Source organism: Ranitomeya variabilis, chromosome 5, assembly GCF_051348905.1.
Source record: "Ranitomeya variabilis isolate aRanVar5 chromosome 5, aRanVar5.hap1, whole genome shotgun sequence".
Classification (NCBI taxonomy): Eukaryota; Metazoa; Chordata; class Amphibia; order Anura; family Dendrobatidae; genus Ranitomeya; species Ranitomeya variabilis.
The window spans coordinates 195736008-195756665 of NC_135236.1; the positions used below are offsets into that span (position 1 = coordinate 195736008).

General features: G+C 42.8%; 1 protein-coding gene across 1 annotated transcript in view; it reads right to left on the reverse strand.

The window, feature by feature from the left end:
* Positions 1–20658, reverse strand: part of GALK2 (galactokinase 2) — a 477779-nt gene that overhangs the window by 153083 nt on the left and 304038 nt on the right. The window contains exon 7 of the mRNA XM_077263708.1: positions 19371–19523. Within this exon, the coding sequence (XP_077119823.1) occupies positions 19371–19523 (153 nt within the window). The remainder of the gene's footprint in view (positions 1–19370; positions 19524–20658) is intronic.

A 20658-nucleotide genomic window follows, 5' to 3' on the forward strand; every position in this document is an offset into this window, starting at 1 on the left:
AGGAGGGCAAATTTCCAACGGATGAGAGATGATCTTGGTGCAATTAACTGGGACGATATCCTGAGACATAAAAATACACAAAGAAAATGGGAGATGTTTATTAGCATCCTGGATAGGACCTGTGCACAGTATATACCGTATGGGAATAAACATACTAGAAATGGGAGGAAACCAATATGGCTAAATAGAGCTGTAAGGGGCACAATAAATGACAAAAAGAAAGCATTTAGGCTGCTTTCACATTTGCGGTTGTGTCCGCGGCGTTTCTTCCGCAAATATCCGCATGCATTGTGCATTCCTATATTTAACATTATCGACGCATGCGTTTTTGTTTGTTCGCGTTTTGCCGCGTTTGACGACGCATGCGTCGTCTAGTCGTCTGCGTCTTGGCGCGGAAATACAACATGTAGTAATTTTTAGAGGCGTCATTTTGCCACCTGGAAACGTAAGCGGCTGATTGCGCAAGGGTTGCGCCAAAAAAACGCATTGTAGTCTATGTAAACGCATGCGTTTTTCAGCACATGCGTTTGGTTGCGTTTGCCGACGCATGAGTCTCAATTGAGAAAAACATGTCTAGACACTGATAAGCCACCCCCCACATACAAGGTGATAAAGGGAGGAAGTGGACATTTGCAGGTCGCTACTCATCAGACTGTCTTGCAGACTAGACGCCCCACAACCCCTTGGAGCAGCAAACAAGCCTCAGAACTATGTGAGTATATCCTATCCAATGCATTTCTTTTTCTTTTCTATTTTCTGTCTCTATATGCCCTAATTTCTGCCATTTCTTTCTTTCTGCACACAACAGAATGTCTTCTTCTTCTGATGATGAGCAAACGCCTGGGCCTGCACAAGGGGAACATGTCAGCGAAGTGAGTATTCACCTCCTCAGATTGGTAAGTATTCACTGTCACATCTACACATATGACAATGTATATTTTCCTTTTTTCAGACCACTTCTTCTACAGCGGAAGAGACTGGGCAGGAGCAGCGTAGTCACGGTCGGGTGGCACGGCGGCAGCGTGTAAGTATACCTGGTTGACTGTTTATTGTATCCTCACTTTACAATTCTTGAATCTTCATTTCTTTCTACTTCTCTCTTTCTTTCCCTTTTGCTTCAGCACCAGTGTTTTTTTTTAAATTTCAATATTCATGCCATTCCTCTGATTCTGTTTTCTGTCTTCCTTATGTTAATGTCTCCAATATTAATGTCCTTTTTGTTTTAAGGTTCCAGAAGGGGATGAGGACCTCATTGAGAATGAACACCTCATCTCCCTGGTCCATGAGCGAGTCCCATTGTGGGACACCCGGGATCCACTGCACGCCAACAACGTGACGATCCGGCGGCTTTGGAATGACGTGGCCACAGCGTTGTGGGATGGCTGGGCCAATGCCCCGGCTCGGGTCTGTTCTGCATTTGGTAAGTATAGCGATGCAGTCAATACGTTGGCCATGCTCACACAACTGTGTATGATGAGAGAAAGTCATTACTTTTTCTCAGCACACACAGTTGTGTGACCACGGTCAAAAGAGCATTGTCCTAACTATTATGTTTTGTTTTGTCAACAGTGTCAAAAGTCAAAACACGTTGGCGATCGATGAAGGACAGCTTCAACAAGGACCTGCGCCAAGAGAGCCGGCTTCCAAGTGGTTCTGGAGCAAGGATACGAAAATACAAGTACCACCACATCCTTGCGTTTTTGAGACCGGTCCTTGCACGAAGAACGTAAGTATATTGGTTAAAAAAAAAAAGTTTTGTAATGCTAGCATTTTTGGGTCACTATTTTGAATCCGTATTTTGAATCCAAAACCGTGAGTGATTGATACATGCAGAAGTGGGGTACGTGTTCTTTGAATACTTTTCCTCACATAGTTCCTCTCCAGGTTTTGGCTTACCAATACTGATTTGAAATACAGAGCAAATACTGACAGTGTGACGGCAGCCTACACAACAGATCTACACTCACCGGCCACTTTATTAGGTACACCATGCTAGTAACGGGTTGGACCCCCTTTTGCCTTCAGAACTGCCTCAATTCTTCGTGGCATAGATTCAACAAGGTGCTGGAAGCATTCCTCAGAGATTTTGGTCCATATTGACATGATGGCATCACACAGTTGCCGCAGATTTGTCGGCTGCACATCCCAAAGATGCTGCATACAAGGCAGGATGGATCCATGCTTTCATGTTGTTTACGCCAAATTCTGACCCTACCATCCGAATGTCGCAGCAGAAATCGAGACTCATCAGACCAAGCAACGTTTTTCCAATCTTCTACTGTCCAATTTCGATGAGCTTGTACAAATTGTAGCCTCATTTTCCTGTTCTTAGCTGAAAGGAGTGGTACCCGGTGTGGTCTTCTGCTGCTGTAGCCCATCTGCCTCAAAGTTCGACGCACTGTGCGTTCAGAGATGCTCTTAGGCCTACCTTGGTTGTAACGGGTGGCGATTTGAGTCACTGTTGCCTTTCTATCAGCTCGAACCAGTCTGCCCATTCTCCTCTGACCTCTGGCATCAACAAGGCATTTCCGCCCACAGAACTGCCGCTCACTGGATTTTTTTTCTTTTTCGGACCATTCTCTGTAAACCCTAGAGATGGTTGTGCGTGAAAATCCCAGTAGATCAGCAGTTTCTGAAATACTCAGACCAGCCCTTCTGGCACCAACAACCATGCCACGTTCAAAGGCACTCAAATCACCTTTCTTCCCCATACTGATGCTCGGTTTGAACTGCAGGAGATTGTCTTGACCATGTCTACATGCCTAAATGCACTGAGTTGCCGCCATGTGATTGGCTGATTAGAAATTAAGTGTTAACAAGAAGTTGGACAGGTGTACCTAATAAAGTGGCCGGTGAGTGTATAGTCATCAAGTCAGGTGTCAGAAATAATGAATTCAGGATGCAAATGGCTCCAGAATTCATTTTTCCTGGCACTTGTCCTGGTGAGTATAGATGTGCCTTGTATGATCTCCATCGTCCATTCATATTTTCCATCAGTATTTTGAATCCAAAACCATGAGTGATTGATACATGCAGAAGTGGGGTACGTGTTCTTTGAATACTTTTCCTCACATAGTTCCTCTCCAGGTTTTGGCTTACCAATACTGATTTGAAATACAGAGCAAATACTGACAGTGTGACGGCAGCCTACACAACAGATCTATAGTCATCAAGTCAGGTGTCAGAAATAATGAATTCAGGATGCAAATGGCTCCTGAATTCATTTTTCCTGGCACTTGTCCTGGTGAGTATAGATGTGGCTTGTATAGAGATATGGCTTGTATCGCCTCCATCGTCTCTTCATATTTTACATCAGTATTTTGAATCCAAAACAAGGAGTGGTTGATGCATGCAGAAGTTGAGCATGTGGTTTTTTGAACCTTTTCTTCCTACTGTTGGACTCCTGGCTTGCAAATTCTGATGTAAAATTCACTCCAAATAGTGCTAGAGTGACCTCTCCCTATCTGAATGTTTATATAACTCTGGAGTTATCTTTTTGTAAATGTTTTGTTTTAATTTTTTTTTTTTTTTCACAGCACTTGGAGCTCCACTGTTGGCCCAGGTTCTGGAGCGGTCCTTCATCAGTCAGCCACGGACCCGTCCCAGCCATCCTCCAGCACTGCAGCAAGTGGGCCTGCCACACAACCTGGAGACCAGGAAGCTGGTCCATCAGGTGTTCCCCTTCCCCAGTCCTCTGCCTCTAGCCAATTTTTTATGGGCTCCTCCCGGCAGCGGCAGAGGGCCGCGGACAGGTCACTCATGCCCGTGTTTTTGCACTTGAGCTCGGTCTTCCACGAGGGACTCAAGGCGATGGGTGACCGACTGGATACTGCCATTAGTCATATGAGCACACGTATCCAGGAGGTTACCACAGCCCTTGCCCAAGTGAAAGCCGACCTCCAGAGGCCAGCACATCATTTTTTAATCAGATAGAACAGGGCATGTCAGAACACCTTAGTCCCGATCTCCAGATTACTGTTATGCAGGCCTGCAATGCTGCTTACGTGCAGGCTATGCAGCAGAGTCGGTATTTTCAGCAGACAGTGGGGGCATTTCCACCAGTGCCCACACTGTCACGCTTTAACTCAATGCCGACATCTGCTGCATACCACTGCACGGCCACCTCCATTCTAAACACTGCCGGACCGTATTATAGCACCACCACCATGCCCAGTGCAGTGGGTCAGCCCACCGCCACTACCATGACAACTGCTGCTCCTGCTTGGGCCTCCTCCACTGCCACCACCATGCTGCAGCCGCAGGACCCTGGCCTGTCGTTCCCCGCCACCACCACAAGAATGCCGCTGCCGAACCCTGCCCTGGCGTTCCCCGCCACCACAAGAGTGCCGCTGCCGGACCCTGCCCTGGCGTTCCCCGCCACCACAAGAGTTCCGCTGCCGGACCCTGCCCTGGCGTTCCCCGCCACCACAAGAGTGCCGCTGCCGGACCCTGCCCTGGCGTTCCCCGCCACCACAAGAGTGCCGCTGACGGACCCTGCCCTGGCGTTCCCCGCCACCACAACAACTATGCCGCTGCCGGACCCTGCCCTGGCGTTCCCTGCCACCACAACAACTATGCCGCTGCCGGACACTGCCCTGGCGTTACCCGCCACCACAACAACTATGCCGCAGCAAAGGCACACAGACCGCAACAGGTCGGCCACCACGGCCAGGCCGATACCAATTAGCCCAACAAGGCTCCCAGGACACCCGCGCCAACCAAAGAAAGGGAAAGGCAAAACAAAAAAAAAAAAAAACCATAGCTATCCCTCCCCCCTCACCTCCCAATGTGTCTGTAATGTCTGGTTTGTCTCACCCTTCCAGTGTGTCTCAGCCCTCTCATGTGTCTAGCCCAATCCCTGAATTTCCTGACCCCAGCAGTTTTATAGCGCCTTCTCCTGCCACCCCTATGTCAGCTACAGTAAGCCAGACCTCACAGCTCGACACCCCACAATATCGGCACTCAACCCCAGGCAGGCGCAGTTAATTTTTTTGTTTGTTTGTTTGTGTTTACTAAAATAAACCTGTGTTTTGCCCCAATAAGGTTTGGTTAATTGTGTATTTCGCCGCCGTCAACACACACCGTGCGCCAATAACAAAAAATGCGTTGAACACTTTTTTGGGGGCCACCTCCAACCTCCAGTACTTACTTAGCAGAACACTGAAGCTTGGTGTGTGTTTGGTTGAGAGATATGAGGTTGACCCCAAAAATAACACTTGTATTTTTTCAAAAAACACTTCTTTCTGTTTACTCCGTGACTTTTTGTCACACACAGAAGACAAAATGGTGGTAATACACAGAACAACTATACTCCTCAACAGGTCGTGTCTTATCAGAAACATTATTTATGACCCCTGACCTGCTGATTTGAGAAATGCATTGTATTACCTCCATTTTATCTTCTTGGTACATTACATATATTTCACACAAAGTGAAGGGACAATGTACGTCATACATGGCATATCTATACTCACCCGGACAAGTGTCAGGAAAAATGAATTCAAGAGCCATTTGCATCATGAATTCATTATTTCTGACACCTGACTTGATGACTATAGATCTGTGGTCTAGGCTGCCGTCACACTGTCAGTATTTGCTCAGTATTTTACAGCACTATTTGTAAGCCAAAACCTGGAGTTGAACTATGTGAGGAAAAGTTCAATAAACACATATGCACCACTAAGCATTTAACTACCACTCCTGGTTTTGGCTTACAAATACTGATGTTAAGTACTGGACAAATACTGCGACACCTAACATCCATCGTCTATACAGTCTGCGGCAAATAGCTACTGGTGAACCAAGACAGGACGCAATGACTTCAACAACCTAAGCCCAAAAACCCAAAGTGGTTTGTTAAGGAAATAGATAGGATACATGGGGAAGAAAGTAAAACACAATTATTTTATTAGAAAAAACATTATTAACATTTAAAACATAACTTTACAGACCCGAAGCCAGCAGGACATTTTACACCATATTGTCCTGCCATGACACACGTCCAATGTCAGAATTAAAAAAGGCAGCAAATTGGTTCCGCATGTGGCCTACTTCAACTGTTGACCGAAGCGGGTGATGACGGTAATCAGGCAAAGGGTTTGCAACAGGTTCATCAAGTTCTATGCTGGGTCGCTCCTTAGCCAGAATGAAATTGTGGAGAACCACACAGGTTTTTACCACCTCATCCACTGTCTCCATTTTTAGATTTATGGCAGTTGCTAGAATGTGCCATTTGGACACCATAATCCCAAAAGCACACTCTACTGTTCTGCGGGCCCTGGTTAGTCTGTAGTTATAGATCCGTTTTGTACGGTTCAAGTCCCGACTTGAATAGGGCTTCAGGAGATTTTCACTCATCTGAAAGGCCTCATCCCCAACCATTACAAATGGCAGCGGTGGGCCTTGAGTGTTGGGGAGTGGTCGTGGCTGTGGGAAATTAAAATTTTTGCCATAAACACGTCGGCCCATATCAGAGTTTTTAAAAGTCTGTGAATCGTTGCCACGGCCAAAAGCACCAATGTCCACAGCAATGAAGCGACAGTCCGCATCGGCTATTGCCATGAGAACAAGTGAAAAATATTTCTTATAGTTGAAGAACTGTGATCCCGTTCTGGCTTGTTTGATAATCCGGATGTGCTTCCCATCCACCGCACCCAAACAGTTGGGAAAATCCCAAACAGTCCAAAATTTTTCAGCAATTTCCTTCCACATGTCCTCCGTGGGTATGGGTATAAATTCTTCACGGAGAATGGTCCATAAAGCCCGGTAAGTGTCAAAAACAATTCCGGACAGCGTGGAAATTCGAGGGCGGTACTGGAAATGAAGGGATGACAAGCTTTCTCCAGTTGCTAGAAATCTGTAGAAAGAATAAATAATTTACAAAAATGCCAAAAATACATGTCAGACCTGCAAAAATTATGACTAGCATTTGTTTAGAATTATTACATACCTTAAGGTAACCAGGAGACGTTCCTCTGGTGGAATCACTCTACGGAGCTGTGTGTCCTGTCTCCGGATGGCTCCTTGGACGCGATCAAGCAAATCCCGGAAAGAGTCTTGTGACATCCTTGTATATTCCGGGAATTTTTCTGGGTTCTCATTGAGCTCGCCATACAGGGTGTGATATGCATCACGGCTCTCCCGCAGTTCTACAATGGGGTGTTGCCAAAAACGCCTACGCCGTGTCCTTCTCTGTTTTTCCCGGTTTCGGTGTTGCTCCCAAGCAAACGCACCCGCCAGAAAAATCTTGATGCTTAGATCCAGTTTGAAGTAAAAGCTATCCATGTGAAGATCCATCTTGTCACAGGATACAGGAGCAAAATCTGAACATTTCAGCTGTCCTAGGGTCTATATATAGATATCCCGTAATACACGCCCTCTGTAGTCCCATTGGCTGTTTCTTGTGATCTAGATTTTTCCCCTGTAAATTTTTTCAACATGCGCACAAAAAACGCAAACGCATGAAAAACGCATAAAAAAGCATGTAAACGCAGCATTTTAATGACGCATGCGGTAACCGCATGCGGTATTAAAACGCTGCGTTTACACGCATTTTCTTGCGTTTTTCGTGTCCTTGCGTTTGCGGATTAAACGCTGCAGATTAAAACGCAAATGTGAAAGTAGCCTTAGAGAATTAAAGGAAGTAGGTAGTGATGAGGCATTAAATAAATACAAAAAATTAAATAAATCCTGTAAAAAGCAAATCAAGGCAGCAAAAATTGAGACAGAGAGACTCATTGCCAGAGAGAGTAAAGATAATCCCAAAATATTCTTTAACTACATAAATAGTAAGAAACTAAAAAATGATAGTGTAGGCCCCCTTAAAAATAGTCTGGGTGAAATGGTGGATGAGGATGAGGAAAAAGTCAATATGCTAAATGACTTTTTTAATCGGTATTTACACAAGAAAATCCCATGGCAGACAATATGATCAGTGATAACAAAAGTTCCCCATTAAGTGTGCTTAACCCAGCAGGAAGTACGGCGGCGTCTAAAAATCACTAAAATTGACAAATCTCCGGGCCCAGATGGGATACACCCCCGAGTACTGCAGGAATTAAGTATTGCCATTGATACACCATTATTTTTAATCTTTAACCCCTTCACCCCAAAGCCTGTTTTCACCTAAGTGACACGGCCAATTTTTACAATTCTGACCACTGTCACTTTATGAGGTCATAACTCTGAAACGCTTCAACGGATCCTGGTGATTCTGAGAATGTTTTCTCGTGACATATTGTACTTTATTATAGTGGTAAAACTTCTTCGATATGACTTGCATTTATTTGTGAAAAAAACTGAAATTTGTCGAAAATTATGAAAATTTAGCAATTTTCAAATTTTTTGTTTTTATGCCCTTAAATTAGAGAGTTATATCACATAATATAGTTAATAAACAATATTTCCCACATGTCTGCTTTACATCAGCACAATCTTGGAAACATAATTTTTTTTTGTTAGGGAGTTATAAGGGTTAAAATTTGACCAGCGATTTCTCATTTTTGCAACAAAATTTGCAAAACCATTTTTTTTACGGACCACCTCACACTTGAAGTGACTTTGAGGGGTCTATATGACAGAAAATGCCCAAAAGTGACACCATTCTAAAAACTGCACCCCTCAAGGTACTCAAAACCACATTCAAAAAGTTTATTAACCCTTCAGGTGCTTCACAGGAATTTTTGGAATGTTTAAAAAAAATTGAACATTTAACTTTTTTTTCACAAAATTTTTACTTCAGATCCAATTTGTTTTATTTTACCAAGGGTAACAGGAGAAATTGGACCAAAAAAGTTGTTGTACAATTTGTCCTGAGTACGCCGATACCCCACATGTTGGGGTAAACCATTGATTGGGCACATGGCAGAGCTCGGAATGGAAGGAGCGCCATTTGACTTTTCAATGCAAAATTGGCTGGAATTGAGATCGGAACCCATGTCGTGTTTGGAGAGCCCCTGACGTGCCTAAACAGTGGAAACCCCCACAAGTGACAAGATTTTGGAAAGTAGACCCTCTAAGGAAATAATCTAGATGTGTGGTGAGCACTTTGAACCTCCAAGTGCTTCACAGAAGTTTATAATGTAGAGCCGTAAAAAAATTTATATTAATTTTCACAAAAAATGATCCTTTTGCCCCAAATTTTTTATTTTCCCAAGGGTAGCAGGATAAATTGGACCCCAAAAGTTGTTGTGCAATTTGTCCTGAGTACGCTGATACTTCATATATGGGGATAAACCACTGTTTGGGCGCATGGCAGAGCTCGGAAGGGAAGGAGCGCCATTTGACTTTTCAATGCAAAATTGGCTGGAATTGAGATCGGAACCCATGTCGTGTTTGGAGAGCCCCTGACGTGTCTAAACAGTGGAAACCCCCACAAGTGACACCATTTTGGAAAGTAGACCCTCTAAGGAAATAATCTAGATATGTGGTGAGCACTTTGAACCTCCAAGTGCTTCACAGAAATTTATAATGTAGAGCCGTAAAAAAAAATTAATATTAATTTTCACAAAAAATGATCTTTTTGCCCCAAATTTTTTATTTTCCCAAGGGTAGCAGGATAAATTGGACCCCAAAAGTTGTTGTACAATTTGTCGTGAGTACGCTGATACTTCATATATGGAGATAAACCACTGTTTGGGCGCATGGCAGAGCTCGGAAGGGAAGGAGTGCCATTTGACTTTTCAATGCAAAATTGGCTGGAATTGAGATCGGAACCCATGTCGTGTTTGGAGAGCCCCTGACATGCCTAAACAGTGGAAACCCCCACAAGTGACACCATTTTGGAAAGTAGACCCTCTAAGGAAATAATCTAGATGTGTGGTGAGCACTTTGAACCTCCAAGTGCTTCACAGAAGTTTATAATGTAGAGCCGTAAAAAAAAATTAATATTAATTTTCACAAAAAAATGATCTTTTTGCCCCAAATGTTTTATTTTCCCAAGGGTAGCAGGATAAATTGGACCCCAAAAGTTGTTGTGCAATTTGTCTTGAGTACGCTGATACTTCATATATGGGGATAAACTACTGTTTGGGCGCATGGCAGAGCTCGGAAGGGAAGGAGCGCCATTTGACTTTTCAATGCAAAATTAGCTGGAATTGAGATCGGAACCCATGTCGTGTTTGGCGAGCCCCTGACGTGCCTAAACAGTGGAAACCACCACAAGTGACACCATTTTGGAAAGAAGACCCCCTAAGGAACTTATCTAGATGTGTGGTGAGCACTTTAAACCCCCAGTTGTTTCACTAAAGTTTAGAATGTAGCGCTGTGAAAATTAAAAAATCATTTTTTCTTTCCACAAAATGATGTTTTAGCCCGCAATTTTTTTTCCCCAAGGGTAACAGGAGAAATTGGACCACAAAAGTTATTGTTCAATTTGTCCTGAGTACGCTGATACCCCATACATTGGGGGGAACCACTGTTTGGGCGCACGGCAGAGCTCGGAAGGGAAGGAGCGCCGTTTGAAATGCAGACTTAGATGGATTGGTCTGCAGGTGTCATGTTGCATTTGCAGAGCCCCTGATGTACCTAAACAGTAGAAACCCCCCACAAGTGACCCCATATTGGAAATTAGACCCCCCGCGGAACTTACCTAGATGTGTTGTGAGAACTTTGAACCAACAAGTGTTTCACTACAGTTTATCACGCAGAGCCGTGAAAATAAAAAATATTTTTTTTCCACGAAAATTATATTTTAGCCCCCACGTTTTTATTTTCCCAAGGGTAACAGGAGAAATTGGACAACAAAAGTTATTGCCCAATTTGTCCTGAGTACGCTGATACCCCATACATTGGGGGGAACCACTGTTTGTGCGCACGGCAGAGCTCGGAAGGGAAGGAGCGCCGTTTGAAATGCAGACTTAGATGGATTGGTCTGCAGGTGTCATGTTGCATTTGCAGAGCCCCTGATGTACCTAAACAGTAGAAACCCCCCACAAGTGACCCCATATTGGAAACTAGACCCCCCACGGAACTTATCTAGATGTGTTGTGAGAACTTTGAACCCCCAAGTGCTTCAGTACAGTTTATAACGCAGAGCCGCGAAAATAAAAAATATATTTTTTTCCACGAAAATTATATTTTAGCCCCCATGTTTTTATTTTCCCAAGGGTAAGGCTGGTTTCACACTTGCGTTTTTATCTGCATGCGTTTTTATCTGCATGCGTTTTTTTTAAAAACGCATGTGTGAAAAAACGCATGTAAACGCAGTAAAACGCATGCGTTTTTTAGACGCATGCGTTTTTATAGAAAAACACAAGAAAACAAGAAAAAACAAAAAAACCCTAACCCTACCCCTAACCCTACCCCTACCCCTAACCTGAAATACGTGGCACTGAAATACGTGGCACTGAAATACGTTTATATACGTATATACGTATATAAGTGCCATGATATTTCAGTGGCCACGTATATAAGTGCCACGTATATAAGTGCCACGTATATAAGTGCCACGTATTTAAGTGCCACGTATTTAAGTGCCACGTATTTAAGTGCCACGTATTTCACGTAAATGCCACGATATTTCAGTGACACGTATTTCACTGAAATATCGTGGCACTTAAATACGTGGCACTGAAATACGTGGAACTGAAATATCGTGGCACTGAAAGACGTGGCACTGAAAGACGTGGCACTGAAATACGTGGCACTGAAATATCGTGGCACTGAAATACGTGGCACTGAAATACGTGGCACTATGACTGTCAATAAATGTTCATTAAACGGTTAGGGGTGAGTTTAGGGGTAGGGTTAGGGTTTGGATCCCTTTATCACCTTGATGGTGGTGGGTGACTTTTCAGTGTGTGTTCTGGTTTTTTTCTATAAAAACGCATGCGTTTTTAACGCAAACAAACGCGTTGAGATCGGACGCCATGTCACGTTTGGAGAGCCCCTGATGTGCCTAAACAGTGAAAACTCCCCAATTCTAACTGAAACCCTAACCCCAACCCTAACCCCAGCCCTAACCCTAGCCCTAACCCCAACCCTAACCCTAGCCCTAACCCTAGTCCTAATCCTAGCGCTACTTTCACACTAGCGTTTTTTTGCATATGTCGCAATGCGTCGTTTTGGCGAAAAAACGCATCCTGCAAAGTCATCTGCAGGATGCGTTTTTTCCCCATAGACTAACATTAGCGACGTATTGACACACGTCGCAAGCGTCGTGCGACGGTTGCGTCGTGTTGTGGCGGACCGCCGGCAGCAAAAAACGTTACATGTAACTTTTTTTGTGCCGACGGTCCACCATTTCCGACCGCGCATGCGCGGCTGGAACTCCGCTCCCATCTCTCCGCACCTCACAATGGGGCAGCGGATGCGTGGAAAAACAGCATCCGCTGCCCCCGTTGTGCGGCGCTTGCACAGCATGCGTCGGTACGTCGGGCCGAGTGTGAAAGTAGTGTGAAAGTAGCCTAACGGGAAAATGGAAATAAATATATTTTTTTAAATTTTATTATTTTTCCCTAACTAAGGGGGTGATGAAGGGGGATTTGATTTACTTTTATAGCGTTTTTTGGGCGGATTTTTATGGTTGGCAGCCATCACACACTAAAAGACGCTTTTTATTGCAAAAAATAGTTTTTGCATCACCACATTTTGAGAGCTATAATTTTTCCATATTTTGGTCTACAGAGTCATGTGAGATCTTGTTTTTTGAAGGACGAGTTGACGTTTTTATTGGTACCATTTTCAGGTACATGACCTTTTTTGATCGCTTTTTATTCCGATTTTTGGGAGGCGGAATGAACAAAAACCAGCAATTCCTGAAATTCTTTTAGGGGGGGGCGTTTATACCGTTCCGCGTTTGGTAAAAAGGATAAAGCAGTTTTATTCTTCGGGTCAGTAAGATTACAGCGATACCTCATTTATGTAATTTTTTTATGTTTTGGCGCTTTTACACAATAAAAACCTATTTTATATAAAAAAAATAATTGTTTTTGCATCGCTTTATTCTGAGGACTATAACTTTTTTATTTTTCTGCTGATGATGCTGTATGGTGGCTTTTTTTTTGCGGGACAAGATGACGTTTTCAGCGGTACCATGGTTATTTATATCCGTCTTTTTGATCGCGTGTTATTCCACTTTTTGTTTGGCGGTATGAGAATAAAGCGTTGTTTTTTGCCTCGTTTTTTTTTTTGTTTTTTTTTACGGTGTTCACTGAAGGGGTTAACTAGTGATATAGTTTTATAGGTGGGGTCGTTACGGACGCGGCAATACTAAATATGTGTACTTTTATTGTGTGATTTTTTTTTATTTAGATAAAGAAATGTATTTATGGGAATATTTTTTATTTTTTTTCTTTATTTAGGAATTTTTTTTTTATTTTTTTTTTTTACACATGTGGAAAAATTTTTTTTTTACTTTTTTACTTTGTCCCAGGGGGGACATCACAGATCGGTGTGCACAGCACTCTGTCAGATCACCGATGTGACAGGCACATTGCAGAGGCTTGCCGGCGCCTGCTATGAGGAATTCTCAGCAGACGCCGGCAAGCAGGGTCATCTCATGACCCGGAAGGAGTCCCGCGGCCATTTTGGATCCGGGGACTCCTTCCAGGTCACCGGAGCAGCGCGATCTCATCACGCTGCTCCGGTGGAAGAGCGCAGGGAGCCCCCGTCCCTGTGCGATCCCCCTCTATGCCGCTGTCACTATTGACAGCGGCATCAGAGGGGTTAAATGCCCGCGATCGGCAACAGCGCCGATCGTGGGCATTGCTGCGGGGTGTCAGCTGTCATATACAGCTGACACCCGCACCCGATCACCGCGGCGCACAGCGCGAGACCGCGGTGATCGGGGCGCCGTACTAGTACTGCGGCTGGCACTAATGCAGTGCCGGCAGCGCAGTACTAGTACGGCGCATGTCGCGAAGGGGTTAAAGGGTCCATAATAACAGGATCTGTACCACAGGACTGGCGTATAGCAAATGTGGTGCCAATATTCAAAAAGGGGACAAAAACTGAACTCGGTAATTATAGGCCAGTAAGCTTAACCTCTACTGTGGGTAAAATCCTGGAGGGCATTCTAAGGGATGCTATACTGGAGTATCTGAAGAGGAATAACCTCATGACCCAGTATCAGCATAGGTTTACTAGGGACCGTTCATGTCAGACTAATTTGATCAGCTTCTATGAAGAGGTAAGTTCCAGACTGGACCAAGGGAACCCAGTAGATGTAGTGTATATGGACTTTTCAAAAGCTTTTGATACGGTGCCACACAAAAGGTTGATACATAAAATGAGAATAATGGGGATAGGGGAAAATATGTGTAAGTGGGTTAAGAGCTGGCTCAGGGATAGGAAACAAAGGGTGGTTATTAATGGAGCACACTCGGACTGGGTCGCGGTTAGCAGTGGGGTACCACAGGGGTCAGTATTGGGCCCTCTTCTTTTTAACATATTTATTAATGACCTTGTAGGGGACATTCAGAGTAGAATTTCAATATTTGCAGATGACACTAAACTCTGCAGGGTAATCAATACAGGAGAGGACAATTTTATATTACAGGATGATTTATGTAAACTAGAAGCTTGGGCTGATAAATGGCAAATTAGCTTTAATGGGGATAAATGTAAGGTCATGCACTTGGGTAGAAGTAATAAGATGTATAACTATGTGCTTAATTCTAAAACTCTGGGCAAAACCGTCAATGAAAAAGACCTGGGTGTATGGGTGGATGACAAACTCATATTCAGTGACCAGTGTCAGGCAGCTGCTACAAAGGCAAATAAAATAATGGGATGCATTAAAAGAGGCATAGATGCTCACGAGGAGAACATAATTTTACCTCTATACAAGTCACTAGTTCGACCACACTTAGAATACTGTGCACAGTTCTGGTCTCCGGTGTATAAGAAAGACATAGCTGAACTAGAGCGGGTGCAGAGAAGAGAGACCAAGGTTATTAGAGGACTGGGGGGTATGCAATACCAAGATAGATTATTACACTTGGGGCTATTTAGTTTGGAAAAACGAAGACTAAGGTGTGATCTTATTTTAATGTATAAATATATGAGGGGACAGTACAAAGACCTTTCTGATGATCTTTTTAATCATAGACCTGAGACAGGGACAAGGGGGCATCCTCTACGTCTGGAGGAAAGAAGGTTTAAGCATAATAACAGACGTGGATTCTTTACTGTAAGAGCAGTGAGACTATGGAACTCTCTGCCGTATGATGTTGTAATGAGTGATTCGTTACTTAAATTTAAGAGGGGACTGGATACCTTTCTGGAAAAGTATAATGTTACAGGGTATATACACTAGATTCCTGAATAGGGCGTTGATCCAGAGAACTAGACTGATTGCCGTATGGGGAGTCGGGAAGGAATTTTTTTCCCCAAGGTGGAGCTTACTCTTTGCCACATGGGTTTTTATTGCCTTCCTCTGGATCAACATGTTAGGGCATGTTAGGTTAGGCTATGGGTTGAACTAGATGGACTTAAAGTCTTCCTTCAACCTTAATAACTATGTAACTATGTAACATTAGAGAATTTTAGTGGCTAAGAAAACCAATTTTATTTCTTATGCAAAAAAGGGAGATCTGGTGCATTCTTGGCATGGCCAATTTGCATTCTGAGCACTGTCCCTCATCATGATTGACAGCGCTTGCTTTCCCGTGGCACTCCCAGTGTCAGAGCACACACAATGTGGGTGTCAGCGCAAATTCCCTGGCTCCTGCCTGCCTCTGCTGCTCATTACTCTTCCATCAACAGTGTAGCTTCCTCATTTGTATATGAAAGAAAAGTTGTATTCACACACGTCTCCTATATAAATGTATTTTGATCTTCATTTTGGGGGGTGACTCCCTTTAAAGTAAGTTTCCTATATTCACTTGTACTACTGATTTATGCAAAGATTGTTAAAAGTACAGTTCCCATTTAAACGATTGTAGACCAACTTTATTGATCTCTGTATGATACCCAAGGCTAGACACAGCCAAGGCATTCAGGGTTCTTAAAAGTATAGGTCTGCAATCACCTTCTGAAATGCTGCTTTAAAAATGCAGTACATCAAAAGCATCTCTTAAATAAGCACTCCCATTAAAATTTCAAAATTGTTATCCTCCTAATATATTGCTGCCATCGTATTATACAGCACTGTGTACATACAGATTGCTCATCTACCCAATTAATTCTTCTGTTTTTTATTAGGCCTATGACATCACGTGATTAAAAACAGACTAGCTGAATCATTCTAAGCTGGATGTAGAAACAGGAATACTATCTTCCCGGCATGAGTCATCAGTAGAACTACAGTCTTACGTCACAGACTAGTCCTTAGTAGCCTTGCCCAATGTCCTGTTTAACTGCAGGCCCAGCTGCTCCCACCACACTTGCTTTTCTCTCTCTTCCTTGTGATGTAGCATTGTAGTTCTAATGCTGACTCAAGCAGGAAAGAGAGATTTCCTGTTTCTGCATAACGCTTAAAAGAATGACTGTACTATATTAAGAGGATAAAAACTTTGATGGGAGCGCTTCTTCAAATGACAGTCATTAATTGGCTAAGGGAGATTTTACAAATGTCTAAAGAATTCAGAATAATACATTCAATGACAAATAGTGCATCTACCTAACAGACAATAGAGCATATTACAAAACAATTCTACATACGGTATTTAGACAATTCTACATACGGTATATACAATATAGCATGTAGAAGAAAAAACTTGAGGCCCTTTTATTTTGATTTTTCATTTTTAGCCAAATATAAACCCTATATGTAATGGTATATTCTTGTAATGAGCTGTGAACAAACGATGATGGTCTCAATGAAAGATAGGGTACTAAATGGGATGTTTGTGCGCTGAGGAATAAAGGCACAACAATACAGTACAGTGATTAGTTCCTTGCTCAGCTGATTCCTTGAGGCAAGCAGCAATGTGTTTTTTTGGCAGAAAAAAAGATACAAATAAAAGAATAAGTAAAAGCTTCAACACCACGTAAATCTCTCTCTTAACCCGTGGATAAATATTACTGCATGACTAAATATATAAAAGGCATAATTTACCTTCAATTATCTTCAAAATATATCGGAACGTGTTTACACAGTCCAATTACCTGCTTGTGGCATTTCTTGGAAACATTGCATGGCATATGTGTATGCTGCATACATTTTGGTTTCCTGTCACCATAAAAACAGCAAACCTCGTTTAAACAATACAAATTATATTTACTATGTCCAAAACAGTATTGAGATCAAAGTGAGCTAAGCTGTTCCAGAAAACATCAGTGGAGTAAAAAAAAAGATCAGTGGAGTAAATTGCGCCATATTTATTAAAATGAGCTAAGCACTTAACGTGACATTTTATCCACTCGCCAGTGGCTCAATCTGGGCTTATGTCTAAAGCTCTGATAAAAAGGGATTCGGACGTTTGGACTTTGCCGATGCCTACACAGAACCCTTACGGCCTACACAGAACCCTTACGAAAGATCTGGCCTGACATGATGAGTATCAGGATTTCAGCTTGGCCAATCGTGTCAAGGACTAGACAGGTGGTGGTGAAGAGCAGAGGGGCCTGTGAGGTGAGCAGCAAAGTGAGTATAAGGTATTTTTATTTTTAACATATCAGGTTTATTGTATTCTGTGGTCCCCATTTCTTCTACGCAAATTAAATTTCCTGGGAAAAGAAAAGCAGATCGACTACGTTTTGGTGCCTGCCTCGAATAATCGGACATGTGAACATACCCTTAGACTGTCCTATATTTAGAAGGTATAAGGAATGATTTACTAAACTGCCTAAGCTGGAAATCTGGCTTACTTTGTGTCAAAAAACTGTCTTTCATGCTTTGCACACCATTTATTTAGACAGCATGCACACCATTTATTTAGACAGCTATATCAATACTGTCTAATTCTTAGAAATAGCAAATGTAGACTAGAGTGTCTAAAAATGTGCTAGTTTATCACAGTCATGGTGCTTGATAAATCTGGCGTATTTTAAGACTGTCTTGTCTAAGTTTACACCACTTTTTTATGGCTTGGCGTGATAAGCGATAACTGTCTGCAGAAAGGACATGCTCTTTGTTAACCAATACGTAGAAATTATCTAAAACACATAAAAACTTTGGTGCAAGAGATGAAAGACCGTTTTTCTTTTTGCACAAATGATGCCAGAATTCTGCTGCAATTAGCTTGTTCGTGTCATCATTGTGTATTTTACAAACATTTTTCAATATGCTCAACAAGGGTTTGGCATAAATCACAATGTTGTGAATCAGCTTTGCACCAAAATTGCAGCACAATTTGGAATAACTTTGTTAATAAATTAATGCCAAGTTTGTGCTGAGTAAGGCTACGTGCCCACGATGAACCTTTGATGAGTTTTTCATGTTGCAGATTTTCTGCAATTGTGCAATGTACAAAAACAACTTAATGGCAAACTTGCTTAGTTTTATAATGTCTCCATGTCTACAGAACTTAAAAAAACATGAGAAAAACTCTTTAAAAAAAAGGGGGGAAAACAAAAGTGGAATTGAGTGCTTCCTGTCATGGTTTGTATGAGAGTTGTTGGCTAGTGCGTCAGGTGTTAATGCTGTTGGCCTCTCTCTGGCTATGGGAGGGCTTTAAATAGCCTCTGTTTGGCTCCGTTCCTTGTCAGTTATACTTCTGCCCTTGGCTGAGTTAATTGACCCCTGTGTGCTTGTGCCTTGTGCATGCTTTTCGTATGATTTCCTGTTTCTGACCCGGTCTGTCTCCCTGTTTAGCATTTGTCTGTTGATTCGGTACTCTCTGCTTGTTTGCCCGGCTTCTAACCCCTACTCTGTTTTGACTGCCCGTTTTGCCTGTCCCCCTGGTACCTCTGTCGCCCTCCATGGTTTCTGACACTTGGCTTATACCTGACCTCTCTTCTGTATCTAACGCTTGTACCTCGCTGTCCTTCCAGAATTGACCTCGGCTCTCCTAACTTCTCTTCTGTCCTGCCAGTCCCCTCCGCTCTACGCTACCTCTTTCGGGAGTGTGGTGGCTGGCTCCGACCCAGTCCCTCCCTCTGCGGTCACGTGGTGCAGGTCCTGCACGCCGATGGTCATGCCCCGACGCGGCAATCCCTCTATGAGCAGTGAGCCCCACTTGTCTTGCACCCAGCAGGACACTTGAAATGACTGGAGTACCATCAGTCACGGTGTTCCTGATACTTCCATATTAAAGTTGAATTTTCTTCAACAGAGTTTTTTTGTACATAAAATTTTACTGTAGATGCTGAGGATTGTGTGATGTGAAGTGGTAAGGTATTCTCAGCAGTGAAATATCAGGTTTAGACTGCACAAGATACATTATAGCTCTTAGTTTATACTAAAGAATTTAATGGTTCTGTACCCACTGCTTATTCTGACAAATATTTTCAATAATGTTCAAAGTGGTGAATGGCAGATACTATACCTTGGTGGCAAGTCGACACTCCACAACTCTTATGTTAAAGTGAGCAGTTGCTGCTTTGTTCATTTCAACACAACTGTTAGCAATCACAAAAACAGCTCCATGAGGAAGTTTTACATCCGTTGCTCTAAGAGGGCCAAACTCTATCAACTTTGCCTGTGGAAAGAAAACAAATATAATATTATAGTACAGATAATGTAGTCTAACCCTGGGCAAACAATACAATGATGTACCTAATCGTTTACAATGTATATATGCCAGGTGATGGTTGTTTCCTCCACACTCAGCAATTAGCTCCTACATACCCCATCCCACTGATTTGTTGTTTGTTTGCTTGGTCATTTAAAATTCCTACCATTTTGCTGTTGCAGTGCAAGTCTTTTACATAACTAGTTAGTTTGCAGAATCACACAAATTTATCAAAACAATACTTCTAGCTGTGAAGGCTCCCTGCTCTTCCCCCCTGTTGTCAATGGTGGAGGACCAGGGAGGGAGAGGAGGAAGTTAACAGCAGATCATTGAGGATAAAGGGGAAATTATTTGAGCTAATTAGAGAGGGCTTCCCATCAAGGCTGTGGAGTCGGTAAGCCAAACCTCCGACTCCTCAATTTCCCTGGCTCCCGATTCCACAGCACTGGTCATTAGTGAGCATGTACATAAAGTGCAGCACAGATTCATCTCAACTAAAAGACTAGATCCTTACATCAGGAACAGAACAGACATTTCTAGGACATTTCATAACTTTCCCAATTCCTGTGAAACAATTTACAGAACATACTGAACTATTGTACCCAATTTATTATATACTTTAGGAGTTGGAGTCGGTCCATTTTATACAGACTCCAACTTCGACTCCACAAAAATGGACATCGACTCAGACAGACTCCACAGCCCTTCTGCCCATTCATGATGTAGGAAGGGAAGAAAGCACATGATCTTTCATGAGCTGTAAAAGAAAAAATGAATCCAGGAATGAAGCTGTGGTGAGCACAGAAGTTTATAACGTTGAGCCGTGAAAATAATAAAATCACATTTTCCCCACAAAATTGTTTTTAGCCCAAAGTAATACATTTTCATAAGGTTAACAGGAGAAATTGCACCATAAAATTTGTTCTTCAATTTCTCTTGAGTACGAGAATACCCAATATGAGGAGGAATACTACTTTTGAGGCACAATGCAAAGCTCAGAAGGGAAGAGGTGCCATATTGGAGCTCAGGTTTTGCTGGAATGGTTTGAGGGTGCCATGTCACATTGGCAGAGCCCCTTAGGTGCCAGAACAACAGAAACCTC